This window comes from Mycteria americana, chromosome 14 (genome assembly GCF_035582795.1).
Source record: "Mycteria americana isolate JAX WOST 10 ecotype Jacksonville Zoo and Gardens chromosome 14, USCA_MyAme_1.0, whole genome shotgun sequence".
Classification (NCBI taxonomy): Eukaryota; Metazoa; Chordata; class Aves; order Ciconiiformes; family Ciconiidae; genus Mycteria; species Mycteria americana.
Window position 1 is genome coordinate 1,202,705 of NC_134378.1, and position 15,173 is coordinate 1,217,877.

General features: G+C 58.3%; 1 protein-coding gene across 11 annotated transcripts in view; it reads left to right on the forward strand.

Moving 5' to 3' along the window:
• Window positions 1-15,173, forward strand: part of CHD6 (chromodomain helicase DNA binding protein 6) — a 95,973-nt gene that overhangs the window by 51,887 nt on the left and 28,913 nt on the right. For 9 of the 11 annotated variants that reach the window (XM_075517466.1, XM_075517467.1, XM_075517462.1 and 6 more), the window contains 15 exons: window positions 2,453-2,518; window positions 3,012-3,070; window positions 3,429-3,546; window positions 5,026-5,112; window positions 5,385-5,534; window positions 5,827-5,948; window positions 6,579-6,822; window positions 7,271-7,447; window positions 9,167-9,310; window positions 10,103-10,358; window positions 10,847-11,057; window positions 11,575-11,770; window positions 12,320-12,484; window positions 12,878-13,057; window positions 14,324-14,434. In XM_075517466.1, the coding sequence (XP_075373581.1) occupies window positions 2,453-2,518; window positions 3,012-3,070; window positions 3,429-3,546; window positions 5,026-5,112; window positions 5,385-5,534; window positions 5,827-5,948; window positions 6,579-6,822; window positions 7,271-7,447; window positions 9,167-9,310; window positions 10,103-10,358; window positions 10,847-11,057; window positions 11,575-11,770; window positions 12,320-12,484; window positions 12,878-13,057; window positions 14,324-14,434 (2,286 nt within the window). The remainder of the gene's footprint in view (window positions 1-2,452; window positions 2,519-3,011; window positions 3,071-3,428; window positions 3,547-5,025; window positions 5,113-5,384; window positions 5,535-5,826; window positions 5,949-6,578; window positions 6,823-7,270; window positions 7,448-9,166; window positions 9,311-10,102; window positions 10,359-10,846; window positions 11,058-11,574; window positions 11,771-12,319; window positions 12,485-12,877; window positions 13,058-14,323; window positions 14,435-15,173) is intronic. The other 2 variants (XM_075517461.1, XM_075517468.1) reach the window with 1 other exon arrangement.

Here is a 15,173-nt window from a genome sequence, read left to right on the forward strand (position 1 = left end):
CGTGGCAGGGACCAGCCAGTGTCACTGCAGTTTGGGCCTCGCTGCCTTGCCTCCTCTGCTCACTGGTTCAGCACTAGTTCCTGGTGGGTGCTGGCAGCTCCTTCCTGCTGGTCTGTGTGTTGGATCCTGCAGCTCGTTCCCTCTCTCTGGTTACTAGCGAAGCTGCCAGATATTAATAGTGATCACTAGTTGTTTTCATAGTGTTCTAGTGTCCCTCTCTACTCCCCTCTTCACAAGGCTTTGGTGTGGGTATTAGTCGGCTCTGTTGTTAAGCCAATAAGACCTGGCCTGATGCTCCCTGCCTCGCCCAGAGGGCTGCCGCACACCCACGGAAGGTGCTGCCAGTGCTGCTTCAGCTGCTGCCTGGGGCCTTATCCCAGCTGGGCTCCTGGCAGTGATCTCTCCAAGTGAGATTTTCAAAACAGCAGGTGGGAATGGGTTGCCTTTGGCATATGTCCATGCTGCCACCCTGCTCTCCTCTTAGTCCTGGAGTTCCACCTCAATTTGTCCTGCTTCAGCTGAACTATTAAGGCTGGTGTCTGACGGCAGCAAGACTCTCTGCTGAGTGGCTGCTCTGGGCTCCTGCCAGCAGGCTTGGGCAGGCCTGGCCTTGGCTGCTCCCAGGGTCGGGACTGACCCGGCAGGGCAAGATGGGAGTGCCGAGGCCTCAGGCCTGCTCTCCCCATGGCCTAGACTTGCAGCTTTCCCCCCTGGATCCTGGCCATGTTCCTCAGCAGCTCTCTGGGGCGGTGCAGGGCTCCTCCAGCAGCCCACAGGCTGCCAGTGATGAGCCATGGACCTGTGTAAGCCGGCTGGGCTGCAGGTCAGTGTGGGAGCTCCCAGCCATGGGGTGCTGGAGGCGGCTGCGATGGCAGCGCTGTGCCCCTGGCCGTGTTCACACAAACCCTTTGTGGCCAGGGTCAAGCTGGAGCCCAGCAGCGCCAGGGTGGATGCCTGGGCGTGGGGAAACGAGCAGTACAGAGTGGCTGCAGCAGGAGCATCTCTGCGTGCTCCCCTCGGTCGTGTTACCCTGGCGTAGGGCAGAGCTCCCCAAACAGGGCGGAAATCCCCCTCTGGGCCACAGGACTGCAGCTGAGGGGCCCAGACAGAGCTGCTGTTACCCTGCTCACTGTGTGGCAGTGCTGGGTCCAGCATCCTGCCCCACACCACAGGTGGGGTGCTGAGGCAGCAGGTCAGCTGAGGGCTGGGGCGTGGAGGGGTTGCTGCAGCCCTGGGCACCGTCTTGGCTTTCCCAGACCCTTTTGGGTGGGTGGTGTGGGATACCCCGGCTGTCTGTCCCTCCCCAGCATGGCCCGTGTCTTTCTTGGAGGAGTCTTTCTAGTCTGCAAAGGGACATCTTAGGGCTGCTTTGCCTTGTACCAGGCTCTGCCTCCATCTGAAGGAGATGAACAGAGTCCTTCTCCTTTCTCCTCTGCGCTTTGCTCTTCCTCCTGCTGCTGTACCATCTGCCAGCCAGGGCAGAATTGATATTTCTAATGCTCAAGCAAGCTCCACATTTTTGCTGTCTGTCCTCTCCCCTTAATCTTTCCATGCCTCTCCTGCTACAGCGCAGACAGGCACAAGCCTGGCTCTCTTGTCCCTTGGCATTTGGTGGGGCTGGTCCTGCCACAGCACGCAGCGGGGAGAGCCTTGACCTCCCACTTGCCCTGTGGCTGCCGTCTCGGAGCTGGAAGCAGGACAATGTTAGGGCCGGTTCCAGCAAAGCTCATGTGCTCAGCATGAGGGAGTGGGGTGGGAGCCCATGGGTGGCCAGCGGAAGGTCTCTGCGGCCTCATGGGGTGATTTCCTCATGGCAGAGTCAAAGCCTGTGGAGGCAAGGAGGCAGCGCTTTGAGCCTGCTGGGAAGAGCTGCATGGACAGCAGTGGGGCTGAGGTGCTGTTGCCCGTGTCCTTTGGCCATGGGCAGGTGGCAGCAACAGAGGATGCCTGTGGCAGGGCCCGACAGCCCTGCTCCCTGCTCTGCTGGAGCCCTTGGGGCCATCCAGTACTGTAGGGTTGTATAAATGCCAAGGCAAGTCAGAGATCTGGCATGGAGAGTGGCTGGGAGCAGGAGATGTGCACATTTTGGCATATTTCCTTCCTTGAGTCTCGGGGCAGAAGCACCCAAGCTCCCTCCTCTTTTCTGGGAGACTTGCCACCCTCTCTGGCTGCCCTGGTCTAGCTGGAAGGACCTGCACAGCTAAGGTTCCTGGTCAGCTAAGGACCCGGGGAGCACAGGCAGAGGGTGAGGGAAGCTGGGCTGGCAGCACCTGCACCCTTGCACCCAGCAAGGGTTCCCCAAGCACCGCCGTCCCAGCTCCCACTGTGCCGGCTCTGCCTGCCCAGCTGGTGGGCTGGGAGAGGAGCAAGCAGCCATTATGTGCTGGGACGGTGCCAGAGGCCAAGCCACACAATGAACCGGGAAAACAGCGCTTTGCTCTCCTGTTCCCAGGAGCCTCCCGAGGATGATGCCAACATCATTGAGAAGATCCTTGCCTCCAGGATGGTGCAGAAGGAGGTGAGTGGCAAAGATCTCAGTGGGGCTGGAGGTCCCTGGGCAGAGGAGAGATGGGACCTGGCTGCCTTGTGCAGCAGGGACATGAGACGTAGCAGCAGTCGGTGCTGCCGTGCCATTCCTTGCACTTGCTCTTTGCAGGGTGCTGCTGGGGTATGCCCAGACTGGTATCTTTCTGGGTTGGGGATCAATGTGGTGCCTCTCCTGCCCTGGGCACCAGAAAGCCTCTGGAGAGGAGTCAGGCCTGGGCTGATGCCCAGGAGGTGTTTGAGTCCTCTGTGCTCAAGGGTGGTCTCACACCACGTTTCCCAGGGCCACTGAGCCTCCAGGGCAGGCAGCACACCGAGTGCCTGGCTGTCCTTGCCGTCTGTGGGGCTCAGCCTGCCCGGAGCCTGTGGCTGGGCAGGGGACACCTGTCTGTGCCCAGGCCACAGAGGATGCCCCCAGTTTCCGCACAGGCTCTGACTGTCACTAACTCTCCTTCCCTTGGTTTCAGGCTCATCCCGGAGGCCTGGCATTTGAGATGGAGGAGTTCTACGTAAAGTACAGGAACTTGTACGTGCGGTGTTGTTCTCTGTGCCACAGCAGTGGGCCCTGTGCATGCAGGAGCGAGGGCTCTGTGCTCCCACCTCCGTCCCATCCCCAGCTGCAGCCCCAGCATCCCTGTCTCACTGCCCCCGTCCTTCTGAGCCAGCCCCGGCGGTGGGAAGCAGGAAAGCTGCTGCAGCCGCAGTGCTCAGTCTTGGCCTGGACCTGGGCCATGGCTTCCTCCAGTTTGGGGTTTCACTATGGCAAGGCATAGGCTGAGTATTCTCGGGGTCGCTGGGAGATCCCTGCTGGTCTGCATGGTGGACGTGATTGGGCCCAAAGGCCTCTTTGGTCACATTTTGTTGATTTTTTTTTTCCTTTGCAGCTCCTACCTCCACTGTAAGTGGGCAACTCTGGAGGAGCTGGAGAAGGACCCCAGGATCTCCCAGAAGATAAAGCGCTTCCGGAACAAGCAGGCTCAGATGAAGCATATTTTTACAGAGGTGAGAGCTGAGAGTGGCAAGCAGCTGTGCCCAACCCCAGCACACGTGGGCCCGGTGCAGTGGCTGAGCGGGCCAAGAGCTGAGTGCTGCCTCTGGCACCTCCCTGCCCAGGCGAGACCAGCTCCAAGGCCAAAATTCAGGGCTGGGAGTGGGCAGGCAGGGCTCCCTGTGCAGCTGTGCCTGCCCTGCCTGAGCTCTGCCGTAGCTCAGTGATCCCGGGGTCCTGCCCAGAGCCCTGCCTGTGCCCCCTCGCTGACACCGTGGCAATGCCCAGGCAGCAGTGTGGCACCTCGAGCTTCCAAGCTGGTTTGAACCAGGGCACGGGCACAAGAGGGTGAGTGTGTGGGGATGCTGGAGCCAAAGGGTCATGACAGTGCCCTGAACACCCATGCTGTCACTGACAGAGGTATGGACAGGGTGACAAATGTCACTTTCCAGGCGCTGCCAACCCTGGAAGTGTTGCTCAATGGGAGGGAGGGCAGTGTGCAGTGCTGAAGGTGCTTTCATGGTGGAGCAGAGATGCTATGGGAGAGAGGGAGCTATAAATACTTGGGCTTAGGGCAGCTCCTGCCTGCTGTGCTCTATAAGCAGATTAATCTTGTTTAATATGAAAGGTGTTTTATAATTTATCTTGCTGCTCCAGAGATAGTTGTTGGATCTCCTCAAACTGCCCCTTACAAGTGTAAATCAGGCCAGTAGGCTATGAAGATTTCTCCATGGATGTAGTTGGAAAGCTGGGGGTGTGTGTCAAATTTCTCACTCCCGAGTTGGTTTGGGGTCTTTCCCAGGATGCAAAGAAAAAGCATGTGTAGGAATGCACTGTACCACTAACAATTTAGCAAGGAGCAAATGCTCTTTCCTGTGAATAACTGGGGCTTGGGGAGCTGTGAACATAGAAGCCTGTTTTTTCTCCTTCCCAATCCCTAGACAATGTTTCTCTCTGACAACCACTTCTCATCTAAAGCCCACTCCTCCCCAGGTGTTCCTGGCAGGAGGATGAGCCCTTGCCTCACGAGCGGTTGCTGCTGGTGGTTGCTGAGCTGAAGGTGGGGAGGGAGAGAGGCAGAGACAGAGAACAAGGTGTCATCCCTTGCAGAGGAGTGGAGTTCATCGGGTGCTATGTGTGGCTCTGTGCTGTGGCAGTCATAGCTCTGGATGCTGCATGTAAGCTGTAGCGTACAGCTTAGGGCTGTGTACCTTGGGGCCAGATGGGCTGGAGAGGACGTTCCTGCCTCCCAGCAAGGGCAACATGGAGCCTGCGGCCGCTCTAAAGCAAGAGCTTTGCCTTCTGCAAGGCTCCTGCATCCTCCCTGCCCAGAGACAGATGTCATGTACCTGCGTCCAGGGCACTTGGTGTGCTGCGCACAGCTAGCAGCATCCTGGGGACAGATGTCCCGCAGCTGTTTACTTGTGCCTGCCATCTGTTTAACCCTGGAATCACCTTGAACTTGCCTCTCTTTTTACTCTTTGCTGTCACAGCCTGATGAGGACTTGTTCAACCCAGACTATGTGGAGGTAGATCGAATTCTGGAGGTGGCTCATACGAAGGACCCTGACACCGGGGAGGTGAGTGGCTGCATCACTTGTTTGCCCTGCGGAGGGAGGGAGGGAGGCTTGGCAGGAGGCCCAGACCCACGATGTGCATCGCTTGTCATCTCTGAGCACCCTGAGGCCTTCCCAGCCTGAGCCCTGTCCCCAGGGACCCCTTGGTACACGGGTAAATGGAGGGCCGCTGACTGTCCCTGTGACTCGCTCCCAGTCGCAGTCTGTGCCCGCATGCTGGGACTGAGCGTCCATGAGCCCTGCGCTGTCTCTGAGCCTGTCTCTCTGCGCTGCAGGAGGTGACTCACTACCTGGTGAAGTGGTGCTCGCTGCCCTATGAGGAGAGCACCTGGGAGTTGGAGGAGGATGTCGACCCAGGGAAGATTAAAGAGTTTGAAGCCCTCCAAATCCCTCCAGAAATCAAGCACATGGTAACGTACCCAGAGGTAACGTACCCGGCTGGCAGCTCGCTGCCCTGGGCAGGCAAGGACTGTCTGTGTCTTGCCAAGGTCCAGCAGTGCTGACCTTCTTGTCCTTGCTGCTGCAGTGCAAGCCCCATATCCTCCCCTCCAGATGGGTTAGTTAGCAGGATCCAAGGGTGGGGACCTTGCTGTGAATCAGCTGTCAGTGACTGTTCTGAAGTGTTATCCTGATGTGCAGCCCCAGAAGCGGGGTCTGGCCTTGCTGAGCATTAGCCTCTTCCTCTCCATGGACCTTGCTCCTGCTCTCTTCTCCTAGGAGCGCCCAGCATCTGAGTCCTGGCAGAAACTGGAGAAGTCCCGGGAGTATAAGAACAGCAACCAGCTGCGGGAGTATCAGCTGGAGGGAATGAACTGGCTGCTCTTTAACTGGTATAACAGGTGAGGAGGGGCTGCAGCCCTGTGCTCCCACCAGGAGTCCTGCTGGCAGTGGGGCCCCGGTGTGTGCAGTCACAGGAGCAGCAGAGCTGGGGGAGCAGAGCTGACAAACAGGGGCCTGACAGAGCAGCCGCTGAGACCTTCCAGTGCTGGAGCTGGCAGGCAGCTGCCAGAAAAATTTTGTTTTAGCTTTGCAATTGAGTCTTTAGGAATGTTTCTCCCTGGTAAATGCTGGTAAGTCTTGGAGATAGTAGGGCTTAGCTATGGGTCTAAGATACACCTGATTTTTGGTATTGGCCGGGCTACCGGTGACCCAGTCCTGTGGCAGGAGTGCAGGAATATGCATATTCTCAGCTGCAGCAAGCCATCAGATGCATCTTTCACTGGCTAGCGTGCACCCAAAGGACAGTATCTTTCACACTAACTTTGAGTCCATCATCTTGCCAGAAATTCGATGGTCTGGCTTACCCAGACCGGTTTGGGCCACTGTACCAATGTCCCCTCACCCTTCACGCTGCAGGGTCAGAGAGGTGTGGGTGGAGGTGATGTGCCTGACATCCCATCGAGGAGTTGGCGATAGGGTGGTTCCTGCCCCTGAGAGCCACATTCACCTGCCCCTATCCGTCTCTGCAGGAAGAACTGCATCCTGGCTGATGAGATGGGGCTGGGGAAGACAATCCAGTCAATCACCTTCCTCTCAGAAATATTCCTGATGGGCATCCATGGCCCCTTCCTCATCATCGCACCTCTCTCCACCATCACCAACTGGGAGAGGGAGTTCCGCACCTGGACAGAGATGAATGCCATCGTGTACCACGGCAGCCAGATCAGCCGGCAGATGATCCAGCAATATGAGATGGTGTACAGGGACACACAGGTGAATGACGCACACAGCACTCCCAGGGTGCGTCCCCCAGCCTTGGATTCCTTTACCTGGGAACCACTGAGCTGCATGTGGAGCTTGTGGTTCATCTGGAGAGGGAAAGGTGATCTTTTTAAGACCCCTTTGCTGGCATGGGCTCAGGGTGCACTGTGTATGGGTGAAGAACAGGCCCAACTCATGCAGAAAGGGGAAAATGCAGCAGAGCCCCAGCCACGGTTCTTGTCCAGGCCTGTTTGTCTGCCCTGAAGCAGTGTCTGGTTTGGAGAGACGCAGCCTGCGGTCAGTGAGGAGGCTTGCAGGAACCTCCCCACTGCTTGAGAGAGATGAATCTGGGGAAATCCCAGCTAGGACCCAGATGCTAACACTGATATGTTGACAGCATGTCTGAGTGTCCTGCCGCCCTGCAGGAGTCAAGCGCTGCATGTGGTTTATGTCTCCCTAGGGTAACCCTCTCCCTGGGATCTTCAAGTTCCAGGTGGTTATCACCACCTTTGAGATGATCCTTGCTGACTGCCCAGAGCTGAAGAAGATCCAGTGGCGCTGCGTGGTCATTGATGAGGCACATCGCCTGAAGAACAGGAACTGCAAACTCCTGGAGGGGCTGAAGCTCATGGCCCTGGTGAGCATGTCCTGCCCAGGTTCATGTGAGAGCAGTGTGGGCCAGAGATGGCCATGCCTAGCAGTCAGATGCCACTGCCAGCTGCTCAGGCCCAGTGCCAGGGCTGAGAGCTCACTGTCAGAGGGAAAACCATCCAGGACCCTTCAGGTCACTGAAGCAGTGCCAGTGATGGGGGGCCCTTTGATGGATGGGGCACTGGTGCTCTGCAGCCATCACAAACTCCTTTTTGCTGAAGTGGAATATTAACCCTCAGCAGGCCAAGTCCGCCCATGCCTTCCCTTGTGTGTGCACTCCCTGGCAGAGCACTGTCTGGCCTTCCAGCGCAGCTTAGGCTGCTGCGGCACACGGAGGCAGTTGCTGACCAGCCATGCACAGCATCCTCTGGCCATGGTGTGCCTTGCACCCTGTGGTGAGCAGAGCTGCAGTATTCAAGCTGGTTTCTTACTGCTCTGCAAATATGGGACCAAGTCTGTGCCAGGGATGGGGGTGCAGGACTGTGCGTGGTGAAAAAGGGATCAGTGAGCTGCTCTGAGAAACGAATTTGGATGTCCAGCTCCTTTCCAGCCCTGGGAAAGGCAGCACTGCTGTTTGCTGGACCGAGGGCCATCAGGCATATTGGATGTCCCAGCCCTACCCAGCTTCCATCACGCTCCACTGTAGCTGGGCCAGGCCTCCAAAAATTATAAGTCTGATGTCTCCAGTACCCAAAGACCCTGCTGTTTCCCTGTGACCTTGTGTCTTGTGCAGGTCCCTGCTGGGTTGTGAGTAGCCTGGGGCAAAGCGGGATTGCTGCTGGCCCCGCTTTGTAACCATCACTTTCCTTTGTACAAGTCCTGTGGAAGCCTCCCACCTTACAATTGCCTTTCTTTCATAGCTGGTGACTCTTGGGGATGTTCCCTGCATTAGGTTGGTCGGGAGGATTAGCCTGAGCAGTGAGTGGGTGCCCAAGTCTCTGGCAGTGCTGGGACAAAGTGGCTGGTGCGCCCCGGGAGGCAGCACCTGGTGGTGCCTGAACCAGAGCCTGTGCTGTCAGCGCATGGAAGGGAGTGCGTTCCCCTTGAGGGGCCATCCGCTCCTCACACCCCAGGTCTTGGGGCGTTGTCTGGACCCCTGCCTTCTTTTATTGCACATGTACCTAGATGGTGAACCTCTAATAAAAGCTCCTCCTTGTTCCCAGTGCACACTTGACACAGTCATACATGCCCCTGCTGATTTTGGAGCACGCTGCTCACGCTGGCCCTAGCAGGCAGGTCCCTGATGCCTCTCGGTATCACATGGCTCTGGGCTATGTTTCCTCTTGTTCTACCTGAGCCCTGAAGAGGGACATCCTGCCCCCAGGTGCAAGGAGGCTTGGGCTCTGTCAGCGTCCCCGTCCAGTGCCAGCACAGCCTTGCCCGAGGGTCTTGTGCCAGGGCAGGGCTGAAGCCTGGGGGCAGTGTGGAATTCTGGGTTTTGGCTGTTGTTGCTGCAAAGAGCTGGACTGCGACATGTCCAGGGGAGCGTCCAGGGGGAGCGTCCTCGGAGCCACAAGACAGTGTTGCGTGGCAGTGGCTGCATCAGGGCTGGCACCATGGCCAGGGAGCCTTTCAGGGTGCATGTGTGCCCCCAGGCCACCCAGAGTGCTCCTGAGGCTGGAAGACAAGGACCATTGCGCTCTTGGGACCCCTTGGACCGAGCCAGTGGGTCTGAGCCCTTAACCTGTTTTCTGTGTATACGCAGGAGCACAAGGTGCTGCTGACAGGGACCCCCCTGCAGAACTCGGTGGAGGAGCTCTTCAGCCTCCTGAATTTCCTGGAGCCACAGCAGTTCCCCTCAGAGACAGCCTTCCTGGAGGAGTTTGGAGACCTGAAGACAGAGGAGCAGGTACCTACAAGAGTGACGCTGGTGACTGTTAGCACAGGCCACTGGGACACATGGTCACCAAGCCAGGCATGCACTCAGACACGTGCTTCATGGAAGTGAACAGGCCTCCTCATGCTGGGAAAAGCAAAGTTGTGACAGAGCCCACAATGTTGCTTTGGAGAGAGGAGACCAGCCTGTGCCAAGGCAGTGGTCTGCTCCCCACCTAGCTCCCTACTGCCCTTTGCATGCCTGGGCAGCACAGCTCACCCGGCTTTCCTACCTGGTCTGTCCCTGAGACCAATAGGAGTGTAGGGGGAGTGAGGAGATCAGTAAGTCCATGTGTCAGTCGCCCTTGTCAGGTTGCCCTGGGGAGCAGGGGTCATGGAAAGCAGCTCAGTCCCCTGGGCTGTCTTGCTGCCATTTGAATGTCTGGCTGAAGTGGAGATACTGCACAAAGATCATCATTCTGAGGGAGCAGGCACGGGCACACGGAGCAACCAGCATCTCAGCTGCTATCAAAGTTCTCAGCTGCTATCAAAGTTCTCGGCTCTCCTCCTACAGCAGACACATTTACCCAAGGCTGCTGGCAGCAGAAGCGTGTGGAGTTGATGGTCCAGGGCTGGTCACTCACATGCCTGCCCCAAGGAAGCCAGACCCTGAAGCTGTCCTGGCTGTCAGCAGAGCAGCTGCTTCAGGGTCATTTGTAGTGGGTTTCCAGCCTGGGGAGCCTCTAGCGTTGCAGGCCCCTCTGCTGTTGTCACTGTGTGCTTGCCATGCAGGGAGGGCAGTGAATCTCTGCACTTGCTCTGGCAGGTGAAGAAGCTGCAGTCCATCCTGAAGCCCATGATGTTGCGACGGCTGAAGGATGATGTAGAGAAGAATCTGGCACCCAAGCAGGAGACCATCATTGAGGTGGAGCTGACCAATATCCAGAAGAAATACTACCGGGCCATCCTGGAGAAGAACTTCTCCTTCCTCTCCAAGGGTGCCAACCAGCACAATATGCCCAACCTCATCAACACTATGATGGAGCTGCGGAAGTGCTGCAATCACCCGTATCTCATCAATGGTGAGGGCTGTGCACAGGAGGGGTCGGGGGGATGGATATCACTGCAACATTTACTGGTCACTACCTGCAGAGCTCACCCAGCTTGGGAGCCTCGTGCCATCTGCTGCTGGTGTGGTTGTGCATCCAGGCCCAGCACAGGATGCAGTGATCTGCCTTGTTGCCCTCACGGGATGGGCAGCCCAGCTCCCCGCAAGTGCTGCTTGCTGGCGGGCACCTCAGGGTCTTGTGAGGCTTGCTATGTTTGGGGGTGTTCTGGCGCAGAACCCTCTCCAACATCCCAGCCTGGCTTGTTCTGCCAAGAGCTGGTGCAAGCCCTGAAGAAGGAGTAGAGTCACAGGATCTGGAGGTCTCTAGCCAACCTCCCTAGGTCTGATCGACTGCATGGGTTCTGTTCCTCGCGTGGTGGCTTGCTGTTGCCCTGGATGGGAGGCTGGGGGCAGCTGCACTACCAGCCTCACCAAGAGCTCACGTCCCTTCTCACCTGGCAGGAGCAGAGGAGAAGATCCTGGAAGATTTCCGTAAAACACACAGCCCAGAGGCACCGGACTTCCAGCTGCAGGCGATGATCCAGGCGGCTGGGAAGCTGGTGCTCATTGATAAGCTGCTTCCCAAGCTGATTGCTGGTGGGCACAAGGTGCTCATCTTCTCCCAGATGGTGCGCTGCCTTGACATCCTGGAAGACTATCTCATTCAGAGGCGGTTAGTACAGGCTTCAGCATTCACCACAGCTCCTCCACATCACCTCCATCCTGCACTGTAGATACAGAGTGGAAAACAGCCCGGGGTGGGGATTTGGCCATTCTGTGCCCACGTGCCAAAGGATCCGAGTTACTGGCTACTGCTGGTGGGTGCAGAGACCCCAAAGCTGGGTAGCTCTGACCTGTCCATTCTGCGTTGCCCAGGGCTAGTCCTAGGAGTGACCAAATGGAAATAGGGCCTTCCCCTGGTCCTGGTTCCCACGAGCCCCATATCCATGCACCGTGTGTGGGGTCGTGACAATTTTGCCATCATAGGAGGAATGACTTTTGGGAACAGCCACAGTGCACACAAGCTGATGGGGCCTGAGTCTCCACCTGTGCACAGGTCCTGCCAGTAAGTTCTGGCTGCCTGCGTGCCCACACACAGCCCAGGGGAAGGAGCAAGAAGGGGTTTGTAAGCCACAGCCAGTTCAGGCCCTGCTGTGACCCTGCTCTCGCCTCTTCCCCTCTCGGAGCAGGTACACCTATGAGCGCATTGATGGGCGGGTGCGTGGGAACCTGCGCCAAGCTGCCATCGACCGCTTCTGCAAGCCCGACTCGGATCGCTTCGTCTTTCTCCTGTGCACACGGGCAGGCGGGCTGGGCATCAACCTGACCGCTGCTGACACCTGCATCATCTTTGATTCGGACTGGAACCCACAGAATGACCTCCAGGTAATGGGCTGGGCCAGGACAGGCTGCTGGGACGTCCTGCAGCACGGCTCCCGTCACTCATGCCAGCCAGAGGGGGAAGGGCAGCAGCACCTGGCTGTACTGGGCATGGGGTGCCGTGCTGGGAGAGCTGGCAGGAGTGCAGGCAGAGGGGACATGTCATGGGGGAGATCATGGTGTGGCTCTAAAAGCACGGGTCGGCCACAGACCAGGCCACACTTTGTCAATACCTGGTGTTGGAGGGGGTGAAGTATTGGGTGCTCCCTGTCTGCAGAGAGCCAAGGCTCCAGCCTGAGCCCTGTGTCCCTTGCCCGAGGGTGCAGGGGTCTCGGATTCCTGCTCCACAACTGTGCAGGCCTGGCGCTAACCGGCACCTGCTGACAGAGCCCTGCCAGGTCAGCCACAGGCACTAGATGAGGGTGCTCTGGTGGGTGGGAGCTGACTGCGGCTCAGGTGGGTGAGTGGTGGGTGCTGGTGCAGGGTGCCACAAGCCACACAGTCCCCGTCCTGCTGGCCTCACTGTGCTTGATGCTGTGCCCTCTGCACTCCCAGGCTCAAGCTCGCTGCCACCGGATCGGGCAGAGCAAGGCGGTGAAAGTCTATCGCCTCATCACCAGGAACTCCTATGAGCGGGAGATGTTCGACAAGGCCAGCCTGAAGCTGGGCCTGGATAAGGCTGTGCTGCAGGACATCAACCGCAAGGGCAGCACCAACGGGGTAGGTCGGCTGTCAGAGTGGGGCTAGGTGGGAGGCACTGCGGGAGAGCTCTCCTCCTTCCCCTGCCAGCTTGGAGCAGAGACCTGGGCAGGCTTCTGGGGAGGGAGAGCCCAGTCCCACACACTCACATTGCTGCTGTTTGGCCTGGCAGGCTGTCCCTGCAGTGCCACGGCACTGGGGGACACGTGGTGCTGTGTCTGGGTGACAAGGACTGAAATTTCTGACAGTCACTCAGGCAGCATTTTGAAGTGACCTCTTTGCTGTAGTGGCAGGAGGGCTGGGTTGGCTTGGGGCATCTCTGCCCTCCCTCCTGGGGCAGAGCGAAGAGCTTCTCCTGTTGTGCAGTGCCCAGGGTGGCTGGCCAGGTTGGTGATGCCCCTGTGTTATGGGCAGGTTCAGCAGCTCTCAAAGATGGAGGTGGAGGACCTGCTGCGGAAGGGTGCCTACGGCGCTCTCATGGACGAGGAAGACGAAGGATCAAAGTTCTGCGAGGAAGACATTGATCAGATCCTCCAGCGCAGGACACAGACCATCACGATCCAGTCTGAGGGGAAGGGCTCCACCTTCGCCAAGGTGTGCTGTGCTCCATCAGAGAGAAGGGGGACTCCCTCCGGGGTGGTGGGGGACACTCTGGGAGTGTGCAGGGCAGTACTGGTGGACTGACCTCTTACCTGTGTGTTGAGATACGTCCGCATGGAGGCCAAGCTCTCCTGCCTGTCCCACTGCGCCCAGGAGTGAGACCTTGCTGGGGCATGGCAGCAGTGCGGTCTCCTGTCTCACTGGTGGTCAGCAGAGCATTGAGGAGGGGGCCACCAGCCAGGGTGGGTGATGTGAGGCTGCCTGGGAGGGTTCAGCTTGCCAGCTTCCACTTTCCCTTTAAGGCCAGCTCAGGCTGGTGAGAAGGCAGAGCAGTGGCTGTCCTCCAGGTGCCGGGCAGTGCCAGGGTGTGCTCTGTCACAGGGCTGGCAGTGTGGACAGATGCAGAGCTGCTCTTGCGTCGCAGTCGGGGCACTGTGGGGTGGAGGGCTTGCTCTTATGATGGGCTGAGGACTCCTTGCCATGGCAGCAGGCCATGCCCAGAGCTAGACCCTCTGCCCAGGGCTGTTGTGGGCAGGTTCAGGCCTCTCCCTGGGGAGGATGGATGAGTTCAAAGGCTGGGTGAGATCAAGTCCCTGAGCTGGGTTGATCTTCTACTCATGGGCTGAGCTTATTTGATCTGGAGTCTGTCACCTCCCCTGCCCTTCCAGACACCGCTGCTGCCTCAGTGTGGTGCTTTGCCGAGCAAGAAAGGCAGGTGGAGACCTGCGCTGCTGGTGGCATGGAAAGGAGTTGTGGTACCTTCAGCACAGCCCTCCTACAGCGCAGCCCATCTCTGTCTCCTGCCTCGCTCTTCTGCTGCCGTGGGACCTGGCTCTGCAGGGAGACCCCCAGGGTGGTGGCAGGAGCTGGCTGCTGGCCTGCATGATGCCCGAAGCTGGGTCCTGCTGTGCCATGGGAAGCTGTGCGCCGTGGGGCCCTGACATCCCCACAGGAGAGAGCCCAAGGAGCCAGCTCTGTGCCACGCTTGTGGCTGGTGTCTGCTGGCGGCACCAAGGGCCATCTGTCCTTCCTCCTCTTGCGGGTGGCACAGGCCAGGCTCCGTTTCCAACGGGTCAGGCAGGACTGCAGAAGAGAGGGGTTTAGCTCCCTTAAGCAAACAAAGAACACTCTGGCATGTGTCAACGTGGGGGGTAACCACCCCATGGCAGCGAAACTGTGTGCTGCAGACAGATGTGCATGGGGGAAGGCACATCTGGATGGTGGGTTGCACCCTGTTCACTCCTCTTCTTTCACTCCCAGGCCAGCTTCGTAGCATCAGGAAACAGAACTGACATTTCCTTAGATGACCCCAACTTCTGGCAAAAGTGGGCCAAGATAGCAGAGCTCGATACAGACGCCAAGAATGAAAAGGTAGGATCCAGCTCGTGGCCTGTGTGCCCCACAACTGATCTGACACCACGTGGTGCGGTCTCCAGGCAGGAGCTGTGTGCTTCTGCTGGGCTCGGGAAGTAATACATGTTAGGCATCAGGAATTACTTCAAGGGAAGACTGATCCGTGAGTGCTGGCTAAAGTCCCAATTACTGTAGCCACATGTTGGGCTGTGTCTACCTGGTATTTCAGGGTGCTCAGTGCTCAGTCTGTGCTCCCAGCTACTCCCAAGCCTAGCGTGTGATGGGAGGAGAGGATGAAACAGCCAGTGCAATGGCATGCCTGTGAACCCAGCAGACTGGTGTGACTGCCTGTGCGTGAGCTGGAGCTGTGCCAGAGTTCCCAGGCATGAGTGCCTCCCGCTGCCAGCCAGGTTGGGTGCTGGCAGCCTGGGCAGCTGGGGCTGGGGCTCCAGCGTGGAGCAGTACCAAGATGCTCCCATGCTGCCCTCCAGGTGCCAGCTCTGATCTCCCGGCTCCCTGGCTGTCTCACCAAGCCCAGAGACCTTTGTTAGCTTGAGGCACACCAGGGCCAAGCTGCCGTGTGCCCTGGCAGGGCACAAAGGGTCCCAAGTGCTAGCTCTTGCTGTGGCTGGGGATTGGTGGGGTGAGCAAGGCTCTTCCCATGCTCAGGACAAGCTGCATAACCATTCCCCAGCCCAAACCCAAGTCCACGTGAGCCTTGGCACCCTGGGCAGAGGGGAACATTTGGCCTCGCAGC